The sequence below is a fragment of the Oncorhynchus clarkii genome, chromosome 5, assembly GCF_045791955.1.
Source record: "Oncorhynchus clarkii lewisi isolate Uvic-CL-2024 chromosome 5, UVic_Ocla_1.0, whole genome shotgun sequence".
Taxonomy (NCBI): domain Eukaryota; kingdom Metazoa; phylum Chordata; class Actinopteri; order Salmoniformes; family Salmonidae; genus Oncorhynchus; species Oncorhynchus clarkii.
In genome coordinates this window covers 76869683-76889182 of record NC_092151.1, presented here as the reverse complement: position 1 = coordinate 76889182, position 19500 = coordinate 76869683, and the positions used below count along the sequence as shown (strand labels likewise).

General features: G+C 41.7%; 1 protein-coding gene across 4 annotated transcripts in view; it reads right to left on the bottom strand.

The window, feature by feature from the left end:
• Positions 1-5899: 5899 nt before the first annotated feature.
• LOC139409403 (pre-B-cell leukemia transcription factor 1-like) overlaps positions 5900-19500 on the bottom strand; it is a 107921-nt gene continuing 94320 nt past the window's right edge. For 2 of the 4 annotated variants that reach the window (XM_071154514.1, XM_071154515.1), the window contains 6 exons: positions 18009-18199; positions 12798-12933; positions 11630-11789; positions 10177-10289; positions 9620-9709; positions 5900-6838 (listed from right to left, as the gene is read on the bottom strand). In XM_071154514.1, the coding sequence (XP_071010615.1) occupies positions 6746-6838; positions 9620-9709; positions 10177-10289; positions 11630-11789; positions 12798-12933; positions 18009-18199 (783 nt within the window). In that variant the 3' untranslated portion in view covers positions 5900-6745. The remainder of the gene's footprint in view (positions 6839-9619; positions 9710-10176; positions 10290-11629; positions 11790-12797; positions 12934-18008; positions 18200-19500) is intronic. The other 2 variants (XM_071154516.1, XM_071154517.1) reach the window with 1 other exon arrangement.

Below are 19500 nucleotides of genomic sequence, written 5' to 3'. Positions count from 1 at the left end.
TGGGGCTGAATAATTTTGCACGCCCAATTTTTCAGTTTTTGATTTGTTTGAAATATCCAATAAATGTCGTTCCACTTCATGATTGTGTCCCACTTGTTGTTGATTCTTCACAAAAAAATACAGTTTTATATCTTTATGTTTGAAGCCTGAAATGTGGCAAAAGGTGGCAAAGTTCAAGGGGGCCGAATACTTTCGCAAGGCACTGTATGTCCCTTCAGTTTGCCCATGATACCCGAACAAGCGTCTGCCACCTCAAAACCAAGTGATCTTCAAGGGGATTACGCTACTGAATATTTACAAGAAGTGTTACTCTTACTAGAATAAAGAATATTGATAAGAAATTGTAAAGGCACCCACCATATACCACCCACCACTGCGACCTGTATGCTCTAGTCGGCTGGCCCTCGCTACATATTCGTTGCCAGACCCACTGGCTCCAGGTCATCTATAAGTCTATGTTAGGTAAAGCTCCACCTTATCTCAGTTCACTGGTCACGATAACAACACCCACCTGTAGCACACGTTCCAGCAGGTATATCTCACTGATCATCCCCAAAGCCAACACCTCATTTGGCTGCCTTTCCTTCCAGTTCTCTGCTGCCAGTAACTGGAACGAATTGCAAAAATCGCTGAAGTTGGAGACTTTTATTTCCCTCACCAACTTTAAACATCAATTATCTGAGCAGCTAACCGATCGCTGCAGCTGTACATAGTCCATCTGTAAATAGCCCACCCAATCTACCTACCTCATCCCCATACTGTTTTTATTTTATTTACTTTTCTGCTCTTTTGCACACCAGTATCTCTACTTGCACATCATCATCTGCTCATTTATCACTCCAGTGTTAATCTGCTAAATTGTAATTATTCGCTCCTATGGCCTATTTATTGCCTACCTCCTCAGGCCTTTTGCACACACTGTATATAGACTTTCTTTTTTCTACTGTGTCATTGACTTGTTTGTGTTATTAGCTTGTTTATTGTTTACTCCATGTGTAACTCTGTGTTGTTGTCTGTGTCACACTGCTTTGCTTTATCTTGGCCAGGTCGCAGTTGCAAATGAGAACTTGTTCTCAACTAGCCTACCTGGTTAAATAAAGGTGAAATAAAACATAGAAAAGCCCAGTGGTTAGACCGTTGGGCCAGTTACTGAAAGATTACTAGATCAAATCCCTGAGCTGACAAGGTAAAAATCTGTTGTTCTGCCCCTGAACAAGGCAGTTAACCCACTGTTCCTAGGCCGTCATTGTAAATAAGAATTTGTTCTTAACTGACTTGCCCAGTTAAATAAAGGAAAATGTAAAAACATATATGGATGGCTTAGTACAGGTGTAAACCATTAACCAGGCTATTTGCTCATGATTCAATAGAAAGAGCAACCGATTTGCTACTCAGTATGGGATTTATGCCTTTTCAAGAGGTTGCTGAGAACCTACAGTAATTACTTAAACTCACAATGCCTTTTAGGTTTGTAAAGCCATGGTGAATATATTAAAGCATACAGTACACGTCCAACAGTTCCTCTCTTTCATGCTGCAAACAGAGCCTAACAAGAATCCCTTTGATAGAAGCAAGGAGACATCCACATGTAATTATATTTGATCATGTTTGCATATGTCACTCCCACAGTCTCTGTCACGCTCTGCGATTTGGCTGCTCTCTCTGATCCTCTTGGAGACCCTTCCTAGCTCCTAATCCAAAAGTTGATTTCAACCCCTTTTCTCTCTCTTTCCTTTTTTCAGTATGTAGAAGAAGAAACAGATGCATTGGAAGAGTAGAATCAGACATCCTGTCTCATTTATCTGGAAGAGAGAGATAAGTGAGCACCCCGCCTCTCTCAGGGAACGCACATTAACCGTGCCTTGAAGGCTCCCTTTGCTATGTGTGGAGGGGGGAGAGAAGGGGGAGGAGAGATGGGAGCGGGGGAAGGGAGCGAGTGTCTGTCTGCTGGCCGTAAGCACACCGATTTTTAGAAAACTCACTTAGAAAACTGAGAAAATGTCCCCATCGCATGCTCTCTAGCTCACCCCAGCTCTGACTCTATGTCAATAGTGAGAAAATGTCCCCATCGCATGCTCTCTAGCTCACCCCAGCTCTGACTCTATGTCAATAGTGAGAAAATGTCCCCATCGCATGCTCTCTAGCTCACCCCAGCTCTGACTCTATGTCAATAGTGAGAAAATGTCCCCATCGCATGCTCTCTAGCTCACCCCAGCTCTGACTCTATGTCAATAGTGAGAAAATGTCCCCATCGCATGCTCTCTAGCTCACCCCAGCTCTGACTCTATGTCAATAGTGAGAAAATGTCCCCATCGCATGCTCTCTAGCTCACCCCAGCTCTGACTCTATGTCAATAGTGAGAAAATGCCTGATGCTTTACCATGTGTTTTAAGTGTGATGTGCGATGCTATCCAGAGGTGGAGGACTGACAAGTCTGAGACGTGTAAACTTGTGTCCGACAGTAACTCATGACCCTGACCCTGTTACTGAAGTCTGGAGGAGATACTACACAAAAACATAATAAAAAGACAGTTCACTTTTTTCTTGGCATGTCTTTCATGTCTAAAATCAACAATCCTTGATTTGTTTCTCGGTCAACTGCCGCCCCACTACTTGGTTTTGCTATAAAGCTGAGGGATGGGGCTGGATAAATGAATTAAGGATTGTGCCTTTAATGTATGGACATCTTCATAGTATCTGTGTGACAAGGAAAATCAATGAGGACAATACAAAAGTATGCAGCAAAAGAAACAATTTATTTGGAATATGCATTACTAGTACAAAGAAAGAGACCATAAAAACTACACCTTGTTAGCTATTTTTTTCTCCACAGAAAAACGGGTTTAAATAGGAATTAAAAAGACAATAGTTTTGCGGTTTCCATTTTTATACCTTCTTTACATTTGTAGAGATCTTAAAAGTTCAAACCTGTCAAGTAAAAGGCTCCACGATTTCACTCTGAAATCTTTATAAAAAAATAAGTAACATTCAAAAACACTGCAGTACGGTATTTTATTAAAGAACCAAATACATGCAACAAAGAAAACGTTTTATGTTGACAAATTTTACAGTTTCTTATTTCTTTTTATAGTCATTTTTTCCTTTTATATTCAAAAACTTAAAGCATCATTACATGACGCTTTCAATAATACGGTGATATTGGACAGGCAATGTGAAAAGTAGAGTAACGTTTTTTTTTAGGGGCACTGCATCACAAAAGCTATTGTTCTGCTGGCCACATGGCTAAAATGATCAACAACAACAAACAAACATCTGGATGGAAAGGCCAGGGAACACCCCTCCAACATAGTCCACTCATAGTGTTGTCTGTCAACTGAAAAAATATTCTGCTTCACTCATAGTACACATCCACGTCTTCAAAAATGATATCAAATATAAAATGTACTGTTTCTGAAAGAAGGACTATGGTGGATTCAGCTGTGTGGTATTGTAGTTACACTGTATAATGTATATCTGTTACCATGGTATACGGATTTGGTTGGACACTAACCTTTCACATCACCCTTAATTAACAGACAGTAAACATTTTAGAAGCAAGCTTGTGTGTATCTTAAAAGCAAGCTTGTTTGTCAATACTTTAGATTGAAAGTACAAAATGAACTGTGTGTGGATTATATCTGTAATGTGAGAGGAACTCTTTCCTACTATCTGTCTGTGTCTGTCAAACATGACTTTTTCATTTCATTTAACCTTTATTTAACCAGGCAAGTCAGTAAAGAACAAATTCTTATTTACAATGACGGCCTACTGTAGCTGCTTTGTTTTAAAATGGATACTGTCCACATCTACTTATACTCTATAGAGCAATCTTTAGCAAATTCACATTATGCTAGCAAGAAAATAAAATGTAACGTACTGTAAATCCTGTAACCACGCAAAATAAAAGCAAAACGATAAAGAAAAAAAATTAGGATGCAAGTTATTCACAACATGAGGACATAAAAATATATCCCAACATCTTCTGTATCTGTCTGTGTGCTATCAGGGTTAGTCTTTTCCATGTCATATCTATAAACAAACACTAGTGTATTTTTGGTTTTGTAGTACAGAGAGAGTACCTGAACATTTCTATGAGATGAATACTTCAGATAATACACCATTACACAAAACAAACAAAGCTAAATTGGTTAAGCTGAATCCAATCCATAGAGCTGAAGCTGCTGCAGTTATTTTTTGGTATCAAGGGAATGGTAGGGTGGATATGTTGAATTGCACAAGAAGGCAATGTGCAATTGTGTGTAAGCAAATACTGTAGCTACAACAAAATGAATAAATCTAATATCACATTTTGGATTTTTTTTTGCGTAATTTAGACTCAAGTCAAATGCTAGGAGAAAGCTGTAATATAAGAGTGAGTAGAGACCAACCTTGATAACCAAAATGTAAAAACAGAATGATATGACGGATGTTCAAACTCAGTGACAATAATTAATGGACAGAAATAAACGATTGAAAAAAAAATGGGGGGAAAATGAAACAAATTAGCACCAATAACATGATATTATGAGGGAAAAGAGTAACTTTGAAAAAGATTTCAGAATTGTGTTTAGTTGTGTATTCCATGACTACCACCTGGTTACACAACATCAGAATGAACATTTACATTAAAATGCCTTTTTTTGCACTTACACCTTAAACAAGTGGTTTTGGTTACCAGCAGTATTTGGCTATTTTGACAACACTGATGTACAGTGATAATGGTAGTGTATGTGTGTGTGTGTGTGTGTGTGTGTGTGTGTGTGTGCGTGTGTGTGTGTGTGTGTGTGCGTGTGTGTGTGTGTTTGTGTGCGTGTGTGTGTGTGTGTGTGTGTGTATGTGTATGTACACACACCATATGTTCAAAATATGAAAATGATACAAGCATATTATGAATCTGTGTTCTCTGTACTGTGTTCTTCTCTTTGACAAATACATATGTTACCCTTCATAGGGTAATCACTGGAAGTGACTGTGCTTAAAGACATTATATTGGCTTATTTTAATTGATGCTAATGTACTCACTGATTAAGTGTTCCGGATACATTTTTTAAACTGATACTCAGTCCACACTACAAACAATATGTCAAGTGCAGGAAATGCATTAGAATTCCAGTAGATAGAATCACCATGAAGTTAGAATCACCATGAAGCTAGAATCACCATGAAGCTATAAGCTTCTTGCTCTGTTTGTAGTGTGGACTGAGTATCAGTTTAAAAAATGTATCTGGAATCACCATGAAGCTGGAATCACCATGAAGCTGAAATCACCATGAAGCTAGAATCACCATGAAGCTAGAATCACCATGATCCATTTCTTTATAACCTTCCAAACCATCCCTTCCATTAATTCTGGAGTATACCGTTACTCTTTTGTGTTTTGCTTATGCATTGTTGACATATTGTTGACATGTTACCCCTCATAGGGTAATCACTGGAAGTGACTGTGCTTAAAGACATTATATTGGCTTATTTTAATTGATGCTAATGTACTCACTGATTAAGTGTTCCGGATACATTTTTTAAACTGATACTCAGTCCACACTACAAACAATATGTCAAGTGCAGGAAATGCATTAGAATTCCAGTAGATAGAATCACCATGAAGTTAGAATCACCATGAAGCTAGAATCACCATGAAGCTATAAGCTTCTTGCTCTGTTTGTAGTGTGGACTGAGTATCAGTTTAAAAAATGTATCTGGAATCACCATGAAGCTGGAATCACCATGAAGCTGAAATCACCATGAAGCTAGAATCACCATGAAGCTAGAATCACCATGATCCATTTCTTTATAACCTTCCAAACCATCCCTTCCATTAATTCTGGAGTATACCGTTACTCTTTTGTGTTTTGCTTATGCATTGTTGACCACTCATTCAGTATGAACAGAACACACGCCATTGTTGTACTAAAAATGTGTCATGTTTTATTGACCATTGTAGAAGCTGAAACAGAATGCCTAAAATGAGGAGGAGCATTTGAATCTCAAGGTTCTCCTTTCAAATCATCCCATTGTTAGCTACTAACAAGAAATGTTATTAAGCTACGGTATGTGATGTGAATAGTCAGATGGATATGTATTTTTCCACACGCACAATGTCATATTATAAAAATTCCCCTCCTGTGTTGAACTTTGGCACTATGGACAAAACAAATGTTGGGAATTAAGTAATTATATAGGGTAAAACTAGTCACAAAGGCAAAACTGTCCTCAAAACAAGCCTTGAGACAGGACAAGGGAGATTGGGAGCTACTGTCAATGTCAGTTATTACAAAGAAAAAAAAACGATGCTTTTTTAGAAGTTGTTGTTTTGTTGTTATTTTCAATAGAGGTAGTGAGAAAAGCATTTCAATCTACAAGATACGGGCAATACTGTGTATACCTGTTGTAACTATTTGCCTACTGTGTTATAAGTCAGATCACACAGAGGCAACATGGATATCTGGTGAAGACAACTGTACAGACAGACAGTGAATGAGGTCGTAGATAAATGGGAGAACAGAGCCCTACTCAGGCTACTGACTGACTGTGTCATAGTTGGTTGTAGAGACGGGACATAAGACACGAAGAACTGTCTGTGGTGGTGATGATGGCGTTTCATCCTGTAGTCCCCACCTGTAGAGAGAGGTCTCTTGCTCTGTGACCAGTCTAGTGATACCTCCCGTTCTGAAGGGGAGCTGACTGGGGGCTGGCTGATCGAGGGTGGAGGTCGGGGGTGTCTGGATGGTGGTGGAGGGTGGAGGGATCAGTTGGACGTGTCAGAGTGAACACTTCCAGGTCCTTCTGTGGGTGATGTCACTGATGAGGGGGTGGTTGCATCCTGCCAGCCTCCGTTTGCCTGAGAGAGACAAAAGAGACAGAAGGAGAGAGGAAAGATGAATACAGGCAAAGGACACAGGCATATACCCATAACATACCCATGGCTACGGGATAAGCAAGCAATGTGTCAAGAAGCAGTGCGGCTTGGCAGGATCGTGTTTCGGAGGACGCATGGCTCTCGACCTTTGCCTCTCCCGAGTCCGTAGCAGAGTTTCAGCAATGGGACAAGTTCAAAGATATAAAAAATATAAAAAAGGTTTTCTATGCTTTTTTTCTCTCTTTTCTTTCAGAGTACATATTCATTATGCAGTTCAATAAGAGTATTATACCATCTCATCTGCAGCATTGAATGCTGTATCTGTGAAGTCCTGAGGGCACATGTAGTAACTACGGTATGAGCTTTAGTCCTGATGCTAGAACAACTCCTAAACTACTCAACCTATAATCCCCTACAGCCTCAAGCCAAATCTGCATTGGATTAACATCTAATTCACTCAAATTACAGTAAACTAGACCTCATATTTCAGAACGAAATTGTCATAACAATTGTACTTGTTTGAAGCAACTGAAAATTCTGTAAATCACATGCAGTGTGCTAAAATGATTATTATGAAAACGTTTTGTTATGATTGCAATCTTGTATCACTGGGATTGTTAGTAAACGCCTGCCACATTTAATGACACATAATAACAGTGACAACATCTGAAAAGGACCTTAAAACAAAAGTCACAAAACAGTCCTAAGAGGAATCAATGGTAGAAAATGATGACATTGGGAGATTTAATGAAAACACAATTAAATACTTGTAGGCCATTTCCAGTCCTGGAGATGAGCTGCAAAAGAGCATTTGGGATATGAATAGCAAATTTCATGCCATCAGAAAAAATGGAAATGGTCCTCGACAGCCTTTAATTTCAAAGCCCGTTATTTCAGGCAGAAGAAAGTCTGTAATAATAAATGGAGCAAAATAAAAGTCTTAAAATGTCTGACTTTGGTGACACTCTGTCTATTTCCTAACTGTAATTACTGCTCTAGTCTACCACAAATCACATTATGCATCTGCTCAGTCATTATCAACACAGAGAGGGGAGGCTTTTCATCGTAAAACAGATAGATAGGACATATTCCCGACCTCTCTTTCTCGTGTCTTTCTCTCTCTCTCTTCTCCGTCTGTAAAGCTGGACGAGCACAAAGGTCATTCACTGTTTCTAAGCTGACAGCTTTCCTGCGCTTTGCTTTGTGAATGGGTTTGATACTGAGGTAAATCTGTCATTTTTAACACAAATACTATTGAAGTATATTGCTGCAGAGAGACAAAGGAAATAAACTACATAGTAATCAAACCCACTCCAGAATACTAAAATGTATAAATTATTTATTATATCTCCCCAAATCCTATATTGAGAACGGGGAACCATATTTTATGTGCTATTTTATTATCATCCAGATAAGATGATAGATATCCTTCTCTTATCATCCAGATAAGATGATATCCTTCTCCTATCATACAGATAAGATAATATTATTCTATTGTTATGCAGTAAGAGGCTCTTTTAAGGCTATGCACCTGTGTGGAAAATAACATATTGTAACATTTTAGGACACAGTGGAGCAAGCAGGCGTCCTAACGATATCCATGAGGTCAGAGTGCTGTCTGAGAACAGCGCTTGAAAACTTTAGTGCTGCTCTCTCAGGGTTATCACAGCCTGTTCTGTGGGGGGGAGACGAGCGGAGAGCGAGCCAGGGAGGGGGATTTGAATACACTACATACATGTTTTTTTTCACAGGAGACATTTCATCTCATTATCATACAGCCATTGAGGCACGACGAGTGAGGCTTAGGGACGGGAGAGGAAGCCAGCAGCCGAGCTGCGCGGCTGTGTGTGACTGTGACCGTCCTCTCTCGTCCTCGTCGTAGCTTTCACCACAGCACGCCGCCGCAGCTTGCTGTCAGGGCCATTAGAGTGGTGGGAGCATGATCTGAGCAATTCGCTTGGATTGCTGTCCTAAGTCCACACTCCGCTCTCTTGTGTCTGTCTTATCGATTTCCCCTTTTACGACACGGCTTGTCGCTGTGAATTTCCCTGCTGTTTGCAGCCGCCAGCTAACCTCCCCCTTCTTCCCCTCCTCTTCCCCCACCCTCAACCAAAACACACACACACACACACACACACACACACACCCACACACACACACACACACACACACACACACACACACTCACACTCACACACACACACACACATACACACACACACACACACACACACACACTCTCCTTCCCAATCTCCTAAAAAATACAAATGAAATATAACATGATGGAAATATGCCCCCATGTTACGCCCCCAGTGCTTTGTCTAGGGGTTAGCAGTTTGTTTATTTTTATTTTTAATGTGACTACTCTGGGGTTGTTCTGATAGGATTTTAACTGGGCCTCTGGACCTGCAGTGATAATCAGGGTCAGGTGGTCGGAGGGAGCGTTGGGGAGGAGGGGCGACCCGAGCCGCGAGTCGCAGGAGGTGTCACCTGCTTGTGCCGTCCCTGCACGGCTACATGGCCGTGAGTGGCTGCAGGTGCTGCGAGAGAGCTGATTGAACGTGACAGGCTCAGGCGGCTGTGCCGTGTGTGTGTGGCCAGCCCAACGCCGTTCTGCCGGCCAGCGCGTTGCTCGTGGCATGACCGATACAGAAGCAATCAACTAGGTGACTGTGGTGGAGCTGAGACAAATCCTACTAAGTGTCATTCTGAGCCCTATGGCTTTGAAATAATTGGTAGGGAAGAGAGTTGTTTTCTACTGACATTGATGCTCTGTTGACTGTACATCTGGCTGGCTGTGAGGCCCTCACTGTATCCGCCTGTCTGACTGATAACATGGCGAAGGGTATCCACCTGAAACACAACAGAGGAACACAGACAAAGCAAGGTCAGAGCAGACAAGACAAACAGAAAGACCAGAAGGAAAGTAGTATTATAATACAGTCCAGGCAGACAAAACGCACATGAACTACATCCAGCCATTGACAAGAAAAAGCAAGATAACCTAAACATGTTATTATGTATTTAGAAGACTGTAGAAAGGATGAACTTGTGGCATATAAAAAGAGCTGCAGAGAGTATTACATTATTTTCATCACTACACTCACTGTAAGCATGTTTTAGTAACAATGGTCGATAACAATACCTTGAAAACCCTATGTATTGGTGGTATTAGGAGCCCAAAGTGATCCAGACACTAGAGCAGTACTGAGATTCCTGTGGTGCAATTAAGATAGATTACAAGGCCTGTTCTTCGGTAAGTGGGTCTGGGTCTGTTTCTATAGTAGTGTCTTCTGTACTGCTTAGTTATAGGGCCCTACCTGTGACTGCACGTTGGCTCCAACCTGAGCACCTTGGTACGAGTCCCCATTGAGAGACTGCACGCTCATGAACAAGTCGCCGGAGTTTGACATGTTAAAAGAGCCAGCAGAACCTGGAAGAGGAGAGAGGGAAGGAGCACTGGAATCACAGAGCAGAGTGAAATAGGAGCAAGCAGAGCAGGATTCAGCCACTTCGCCCCGTCCAGGGTTAGACCCGGAGAAGCACCATGCAAAGAGTTAATAGAGCTAAAGCTGGAGTTAGAATATAGAGCTAGAGTTAAAATATAGAGCTAAAGTTAGAATATAGAGCTAGAGTTAGAATATAGAGCTAGAGTTAGAATATAGAGCTAGAGTTCAAATATAGAGCTAAAGTTAGAATATAGAGCTAGAGTTAGAATATAGAGCTAGAGTTAGAATATAGAGCTAGAGTTAAAATATAGAGCTAAAGTTAGAATATAGAGCTAGAGTTAGAATATAGAGCTAGAGTTAGAATATAGAGCTAGAGTTAGAATATAGAACTAAAGTTAGAATATAGAGCTAGAGTTAGAATATAGAGCTAGAGTTAAAATATAGAGCTAAAGTTAGAATATAGAGCTAGAGTTAGAATATAGAGCTAGAGTTAGAATATAGAACTAAAGTTAGAATATAGAGTTAGGGCTAGGGCCAAAGTGAGCAGACAGATTAGAGAGTGGCAGCATAAAGCTGAGGGAAAGGTGAGTCAAGCACCGACATCAGGGGTGAGTCAAATGTGAGTCAAGCACCGACATCAGGGGCAAGTCAAAGGTGAGTCAAGCACCGACATCAGGGGCGAGTCAAAGGTGAGTCAAGCACCGACATCAGGGGTGAGTCAAAGGTGAGTCAAGCACCGACATCAGGGGCGAGTCAAAGGTGAGTCAAGCACCGACATCAGGGGTGAGTCAAAGGTGAGTCAAGCACCGACATCAGGGGCGAGTCAAAGGTGAGTCAAGCACCGACATCAGGGGTGAGTCAAAGGTGATTCAAGCACCGACATCAGGGGCGAGTCAAAGGTGAGTCAAGCACCGACATCAGGGGCGGTTGTTGTTGTTGTGCCCATTTGTCAATATGAAAGTAGAATGATAGTATGTTTCTACAATCAAAATGATTAGCGCCATGATATGTTATGTGTTTCTGTACAAATGTTATTCATGGTCAACAAGAATAATTAATTAATTCAATTTGTAAATGAAAATGGTACAACAAAAATGTAATGTTCTGACAGTGTAAAATAATAAGTATTGAGATAAAATAGGAGAAAGGTTGTGTTAATTGAAAAGAAAAACAACAGGGGCAGAAAGCATTGATATGGGGCCCAGGTATCCTACTCTTGGACAAAGCCTTTTTAATCCCTGTCTGATATAGAGAGTTTATTCAGAACCTTCCAAATATTGTAGCCTATCTGTAAAAAGGGTAACCCATTGGTATTGTTCTTTACCTGCAGAATTTGGGGTGGAGGGCGAATTAGCCTGGCTTCCATGTGAGGATACGTTGGTCGCGTTGACTGCAGTTTTGGCAGCATACATATTGGCTTCTTCCTGGAACTTTCCAATGTTTTTCTTGTATCTGATTCTTTTGTTTCCAAACCAGTTGGAAACCTGTACAAACAATGTGCAACTGTAAATTATTTTGTTACACAAATCATTTCCCACATTTCTAATGAGCAAATAGTGAGTGTGAAATAAGAATCAGAATGAGGCATGCGTGGCCTTCCACTGTCTGGCATATCATATATATGACAGTGAACCAAGACTTTTCCTGCATCCCAAATGAGCCCTGGTCAAAGGTAGTGCAGTATAAAGGGAAAAGGGTGCCATTTGGGACAGCCTTTGAGGTAGTAGTGAGTGCTCCCGCTGGCTACATAGACCAGTGCTGTGAATCCACATTAGTGGCAGAAGGGAATGATTGCCAATAACAGTCTAATTATGTCAGTATGACTGCAGCTATAATCAGAGCTCACGCTAGCACCAATCAGTCAACACCCGCTAGCTAACACCCATTACAGCTAATGGACTCCCCGATGAAGCTACCGGGATAAGCCAGCTAGCGCTAATGATAAACAACATTAAAATGAAAAAAATAATCAATCCTGTTGCAAAGTTTGAAACGAACGCAGACAGAAGGTAGGTTATTTTATTACAGACCCAGGAACACAGAGGTTGTGTCCCAAATGGACCCCTATTCTCTATGGGCATTGGTCAAAAAGGGCTCTGGTCAAAAGCAGTGCATTATAGGGAATAGGGTGCAATTTGGGGCACAGACAAAAGCTCAACTAATCATTCAGACCCTGAAGCACGTTGTTTTCATCAAACGATGCCCAGATGCATCCTCAAAATAATTTTGCATAAACTTAATGAAACCGTTTGAGGAGATTACCCATTTCAGAATGATGAATGAAAAACACAGAACATTACTGCTGTTTACCTTGGTATTGTTAGTGCAATCTTAATAATATTATCAATCATCATATTACACTATCAATGTAGTCCCTGCGATGTATCCTTTGAATTAATAAAACAATAATAAATAACCCACTACTATCTCTAGTCCTGTTCTAGGTGTAGTGTGGTGTTCCTGCAGACAGGTGGTGCTGTACTGTACTGCACCTGTGAAACTGTGATGGAGCACTTCTTGGCCAGCTCTTCCTTGGCCTCCTCACTAGGGTAGGGGTTAGACAGGTGGGAGTAGAAGTACTCATTCAGGATCTCTGTCGCCTGCTTGTTGAAGTTCCGTCTTTTCCGTCTGCAAGGAGAATGATAGAGATTGGTTAGTTAGGACCAGAAGAAACACCTGGCACAATACATACCGTTCACAGGGTCAATCTAATGGCTGCAAACATTAAATACGTGCACCCCATACAGTAACAATACAACTGCCACCCAATGCAATACAATACATTCAATACAGCTGCCTAAGCTGGTATGAAAGATGTTCTCAGAGGTTCACAAATAGAAATGAACACTGCATGCAAATTCCGATAAATCCACTATAATTGAGAATTTCAATAAGCTTTTCTCTACGGCTGGCCATGCTTTCCACCAGGCTACCCCTACCCCGGTCAACTGCCCGGCACCCTACACAGCAACCCGCCTAATCCCCCACCATTTCACCCAAATCCTGATAGCTGATGTTCTGAAAGAGCTGCAAAATCTGGACCCCTACAAATCAGTCGGGCTAGACAATCTGGACCCTCTCTTTCTAAAATGATCTGCCAAAATTGTTGCAACCCCTCTTCAAAGGGGGTGATACTCTAGACCCAAACTGCTACAGACCTATATCTATCCTACCCTGTCTTTCTAAGGTCTTCGAAAGCCAAGTTAACAAACAGATTACCGACCATTTCGAATCCCACCGTACCTTCTTCGCTATGCAATCTGGTTTCAGGGCTGATCATGGTGCACCTCAGCCACGCTCAAGGTCCTAAACAACATCATAACCGCCATCGATAAGAGACATTACTGTGCAGCCGTATTCATCGACTTTGCCAAGGCTTTCGACTCTGTCAATCACATTATTATTGGCAGACTCGACAACCTTGGTTTCTCAAATGATTGCCTCGCCTGGTTTACCAACTACTTCTCTGATAGAGTTCAGTGTGTCAAATCGGAGGGCCTGTTGTCCGGACCTCTGGCAGTCTCCATGGGTGTGCCACAGGGATCAATTCTCGGGCCGACTCTCTTTTCTGTTAACATCAATGATGTTGCTCTTGCTGCTGGTGATTCTCTGATCCACCTCTACACAGATGACACCATTCTGTATACTTCTGGCCCCTCTTTGGACACTGTGTTAACTAACCTCCAGACGAGCTTCAATGCCATACAACTCTCCTTCCGTGGCCTCCAACTGCTCTTAAATGAAAGTAAAACTAAATGCATGCTTTTCAATCGATCACTGCCCGCACCTGCCCGCCCGTCCAGCATCACTACTCTGGACGGCTCTGACTTAAAATACGTGGACAACGACAAATACCTGGGTGTCTGGTTAGACTGTAAACTCTCCTTACAGACTCACATTAAGCATCTCCAATCCAAAATTAAATCTAGAATCGGCTTCCTATTGCGCAACAAAGCATCCTTCACTCATGCTGCCAAACATACCCTCGTAAAACTGACCATCCTACCGATCCTCGACTTCGGCGACGTCATCTATTAAATAGCCTCCAACACTCTACTCAACAAACTGGATGCAGTCTATCACAGTGCCATCCGTTTTGTCACCAAAGCCCCATACACAACCCACCATTGCGACCTGTATGCTCTCGTTGATTGGCCCTCGCTTCATACTCGTCGTCAAACCCACTGGCTCCAGGTCATCTACAAGTCTCTGCTAGGTAAAGACCCGCCTTATCTCAGCTCACTTGTCACCATAGTAGCACGCGCTGCAGCAGGTACAGTGCCTTGCAAAAGTATTCGGCCCCCTTGAACTTTGCGACCTTTTGCCACATTTCAGGCTTCAAACATAAAGATATAAAACTGTATTTTTTTGTGAAGAATCAACAACAAGTGGGACACAATCATGAAGTGGAACAACATTTATTGGATATTTCAAACTTTTTTAACAAATCCAAAACTGAAAAATTGGGCTTGCAAAATTATTCAGCCCCCTTAAGTTAATACTTTGTAGCGCCCCCTTTTGCTGCGATTACAGCTGTAAATCGCTTGGGGTACGTCTCTATCAGTTTTGCACATCGAGAGACTGACATTTTTTCCCATTCCTCCTTGCAAAACAGCTCGAGCTCAGTGAGGTTGGATGGAGAGCATTTGTGAACAGCAGTTTTCAGTTCTTTCCACAGATTCTCGATTGGATTCAGGTCTGGACTTTGACTTGGCCATTCTAACACCTGGATATGTTTATTTTTGAACCATTCCATTGTAGATTTTGCTTTATGTTTTGGATCATTGTCTTGTTGGAAGACAAATCTCCGTCCCAGTCTCAGGTCTTTTGCAGACTCCATCAGGTTTTCTTCCAGAATGGTCCTGTATTTGGCTCCATCCATCTTCCCATCAATTTTAACAGGGCGGATGGTGTGTTCAGGGTGATGAGCTGTGTTGCTTTTACGCCAAACATAACGTTTTGCATTGCTGCCAAAAAGTTCAATTTTGGTTTCATCTGACCAGAGCACCTTTTTCCACATGTTTGGTGTGTCTCCCAGGTGGCTTGTGGCAAACTTTAAACTACACTTTTTATGGATATCTTTAAGAAATGGCTTTCTTCTTGCCACTCTTCCATAAAGGCCAGATTTGTGCAATATACGACTGATTGTTGTCCTATGGACAGAGTCTCCCACCTCAGCTGTAGATCTCTGCAGTTCATCCAGAGTGATCATGGGCCTCTTGGCTGCATCTCTGATCAGTCTTCTCCTTGTATGAGTTGAAAGTTTAGAGGGACGGCCAGGTCTTGGTAGATTTGCAGTGGTCTGATACTCCTTCCATTTCAATATTATCGCTTGCACAGTGCTCCTTGGGATGTTTAAAGCTTGGGAAATATTTTTGTATCCAAATCCGGCTTTAAACGTCTTCACAACAGTATCTCGGACCTGCCTGGTGTGTTCCTTGTTCTTCATGATGCTCTCTGCGCTTTTAACGGACCTCTGAGACTATCACAGTGCAGGTGCATTTATACGGAGACTTGATTACACACAGGTGGATTGTATTTATCATCATTAGTCATTTAGGTCAACATTGGATCATTCAGAGATCCTCACTGAACTTCTGGAGAGAGTTTGCTGCACTGAAAGTAAAGGGGCTGAATAATTTTGCACGCCCAATTTTTCAGTTTTTGATTTGTTAAAAAAGTTTGAAATATCCAATAAATGTCGTTCCACTTCATGATTGTGTCCCACTTGTTGTTGATTCTTCACAAAAAAATACAGTTTTATATCTTTATGTTTGAAGCCTGAAATGTGGCAAAAGGTCGCAAAGTTCAAGGGGGCCGAATACTTTCGCAAGGCACTGTATATCTCACTGGTCACCCCCAAAGCCAATTCCTCCTTTGGTTGTCTTTGATTCCAGTTCTCTGCTGCCCATGACTGGAACGAACTGCAAAAATCTCTGAAGCTGGAGACTCTTACCTCCCTCACTAGCTTTAAGCACCAGCTGTCAGAACAGCTCACAGATCACTGCACCTGTACATAGCCCATCTGTAAACAGCCCATCTATCTACCTACCTCATCCCCATACTGTATTTATTTATTTATCTTGCTCCTTTGCACCCCAGTATCTCTACTTGCACATTCATCTTCTGCCGATCTACCATTCCAGTGTTTAATTGCTATATTGTAATTACTTCGCTACCATGGCCTATTTATTTCCTTAACTTACCTAATTTGCACTCACTGTATATAGACTTTTTGTTTTCTTTTGTTCTACTCTATTATTGACTGTATGTTTTGTTTATTCCATGTGTAACTCTGTGTTGTTGTATGTGTTGAATTGCTACGCTTTATCTTGGCCAGGTCGCAGTTGTAAATGAGAACTTGTTCTCAACTAGCCTACCTGGTTAAATAAAGGTGAAATTAAAATATTAAAAAATCCTGACAAACAACACAACACTTCCTTATTTAAAGATAGACAATGTTCTGTAAACATGAGCTGTTCAGCTCACTGACTCCTCCATCTCTTTCTCCATCTCCACCCTCTATTAGGTTATGTCTGCATGTGCCACATCTCATGAGAGTTTTACATAAGCTGGGAAGGGAACCTTGTAAAATGTCTGACTCCGTGCATCGAATCAACTGACTGGTTAGAGAGATTTGTGCTGAAATCTCCACCCTGCACTCCAAAAGCCTGCATGAGAATATGTAAATGTGCACAGCATGGTGTTAGGGCAGGCTGCAGATTAATCAGTAGAGCTGAGACTGGTTGAGCAGTGCCCCCCCCCCCCCCCCCTCTCTCTCTCTCTCTCTTGTTGACTCTCTCTCTCTGTCTCTCTCTCTCGCTCTCTCTCACCCTCTCACTTAAAGCCCTTCCCTTGCCTCCCTCCCTGCACCAGCACCACAGCCACAACCATTTACAAAATAATATTTGAGTATTTTTGTGAGAAGAGCAAAAGCCTAATTTAAATGTTATGCCTCTGACTCCGACTCTGAGTTAGATTTATCCTTGGAGAAAGGTATGCAAATCCATAACATGCATCAAAAGAAAAAAAGGGAAACATTTAGCATTATGGAGCCTTAAGAGAGGAGAGGATTGTCAGTGTCCAAGCAGCAACCTCGTATGTGCTGGTCCAAATGGCTCCCAGAGATGTACTGTCGGTAGGCTCAAGGCTTGGAAGATTTTGGAAAATCAGCTGTGTTGTATAGAGTGGTGGTAAGCTGTAGAATAACCTGCTGTGGACATTACTTGATTTCTGTATGCTACTATAAAAATAAAAAAAGTTAATATTGCAGTTACAGGTAGGGACATATCTAGCTACGCAAGTGTCACGATCATGTGGAGAGACAGACCAAGTGGAACTTAAAACAAACCAAGAAACAAACAACGACCGTGCAGTACTGCGGTGCAACATGCACTCTCTCAAAAACAATATCCCACAAAAAGCAGGTGGGAACAGGGAAACCTTAAGTATGATCCCCAATTAGAGACAATGAACATCAGCTGCCTCTAATTGGGAACCATACCAAGAGTACCAACATAGAAATATATAACCTCGAACACCCCCTAGTCAGGCCCTGACCTACTACTCCATAGAGATCCAAGGGCTCTCTATGGTCAGGGCGTGACAGCAAGTCAACAAAACATTGCAGTGGTACAGTGACTTTGTATGTGGTCATTTGTACAGCTGTAAGCACACATACACACACTCGCAGAGACACACACCTGGCATCGAGGAAGCGTGAGCGCAGGATCATGACGGCTTCGCAGGTGCTCTGTTTGAGCTGCATCTGGATGGAGCTGAACTTGCGGTGGATGATCCCCACCATGCGCTCGATCTCCTTGGGAGAGATGGGCCGAGTGCGACTCTGCTCCCTCAGCAGGTTCATCACATGGGTTGTGAACTCGTTACAAGCCTGCAGAGGGGGGGAAGAGACAAACAGAGAGAAAAGGTGAACAGATAAATGGTCATTTAGTCAATTAGCAGACACTGTTATCCAGCGTGACTTCAGTTTATTCTATCTAGACAGTCAAAATAAATGTTGTTGGTGAGAGTGCCCATAGCAGCCTCACCATGGTGGAGAAATACTGCATGGCTATTGTAAGACCTTGCCATATCTTTTACTGTTAGACTAAAGCCAGTGTCTGCATGCAGAGTGAAATTATACATGGTATTCTAAATGAATCAATGTCTTGCACATAGACAGAAAATAAAAATGAGATGGAAATCAAGCAGTGTTTAATGCATGCTGTTCTGAGGAAGGCTTCCACGTTGGGAATATAAGTGGTGACATTTTTCATATTAAACAGAAGTGGCGATGGCAACTGTAAGTGTAGTCTTTTTAAAAAAGGAGACGTTGGGAACTGACAGCTGCTAGTCCCTGCTGACGAGCAGCACACCTTCTCTTCTCATCGCAGCCGAGTCGCAGCCGAGAGGCTTGAGAGATGAACATGCCATGATGTTATACTCATCCTCCTGTGTGGCACCAGGCGTGAACCTGACATGATATTACAGTATACCTCTGTCTCTCTCCCTCTTTCGGTCCCTGTATTTTTCTCTTTCTCTCTAACTCTCTCTCCCTCTTTCCTTGTCTCTCTCATTCTCCTGCTTTTAATCGCTCTCTCCTTTCTCTCTGTCCCTGTCACTGTGCAATATGTCTGTCATTTTACACATCTCAACGGTCTTTATTGACAAGAAAGCAATAGTTATAAACACAGCAGGGATGTGAATGAAGAGAGGCAATAAACACAAAAATGACTGTACAATGAATGTAAATGACAGTGAATAGGTGGTTATGATATGAGAGGTAAGGTGCAGAGTGGTCATGGTGTCATAAAGTGATGCATGGGGATGACAGTGAAGCCATCTGGCACAGCCCCAGATAGATTAGAGACATACAGTGCCTTCAGAAAGTATCCACAACCCCTTTTTCTCCACATTCTGTTGTGTTACAAAGTGGGATTCAAATTGATTTAATTGTAATTTTTTGTCAATGATCTACACATAATACTGTGGAAGAAAAATGATAACATTTGTCAAATAAAACAATAATATATGTTGATTAGATAAGTATTCAACCCCTGAGTCAATACATGTTAGAATCACCCTTGGCAGTGATGACAGCTGTGAGTTTTGGGGGGTAAGTCTCTAAGAGCTTTCCACACCTGGATTGTACAATATTGGCACATTATTATTTTTTCAATTCTTCAAGCTCTG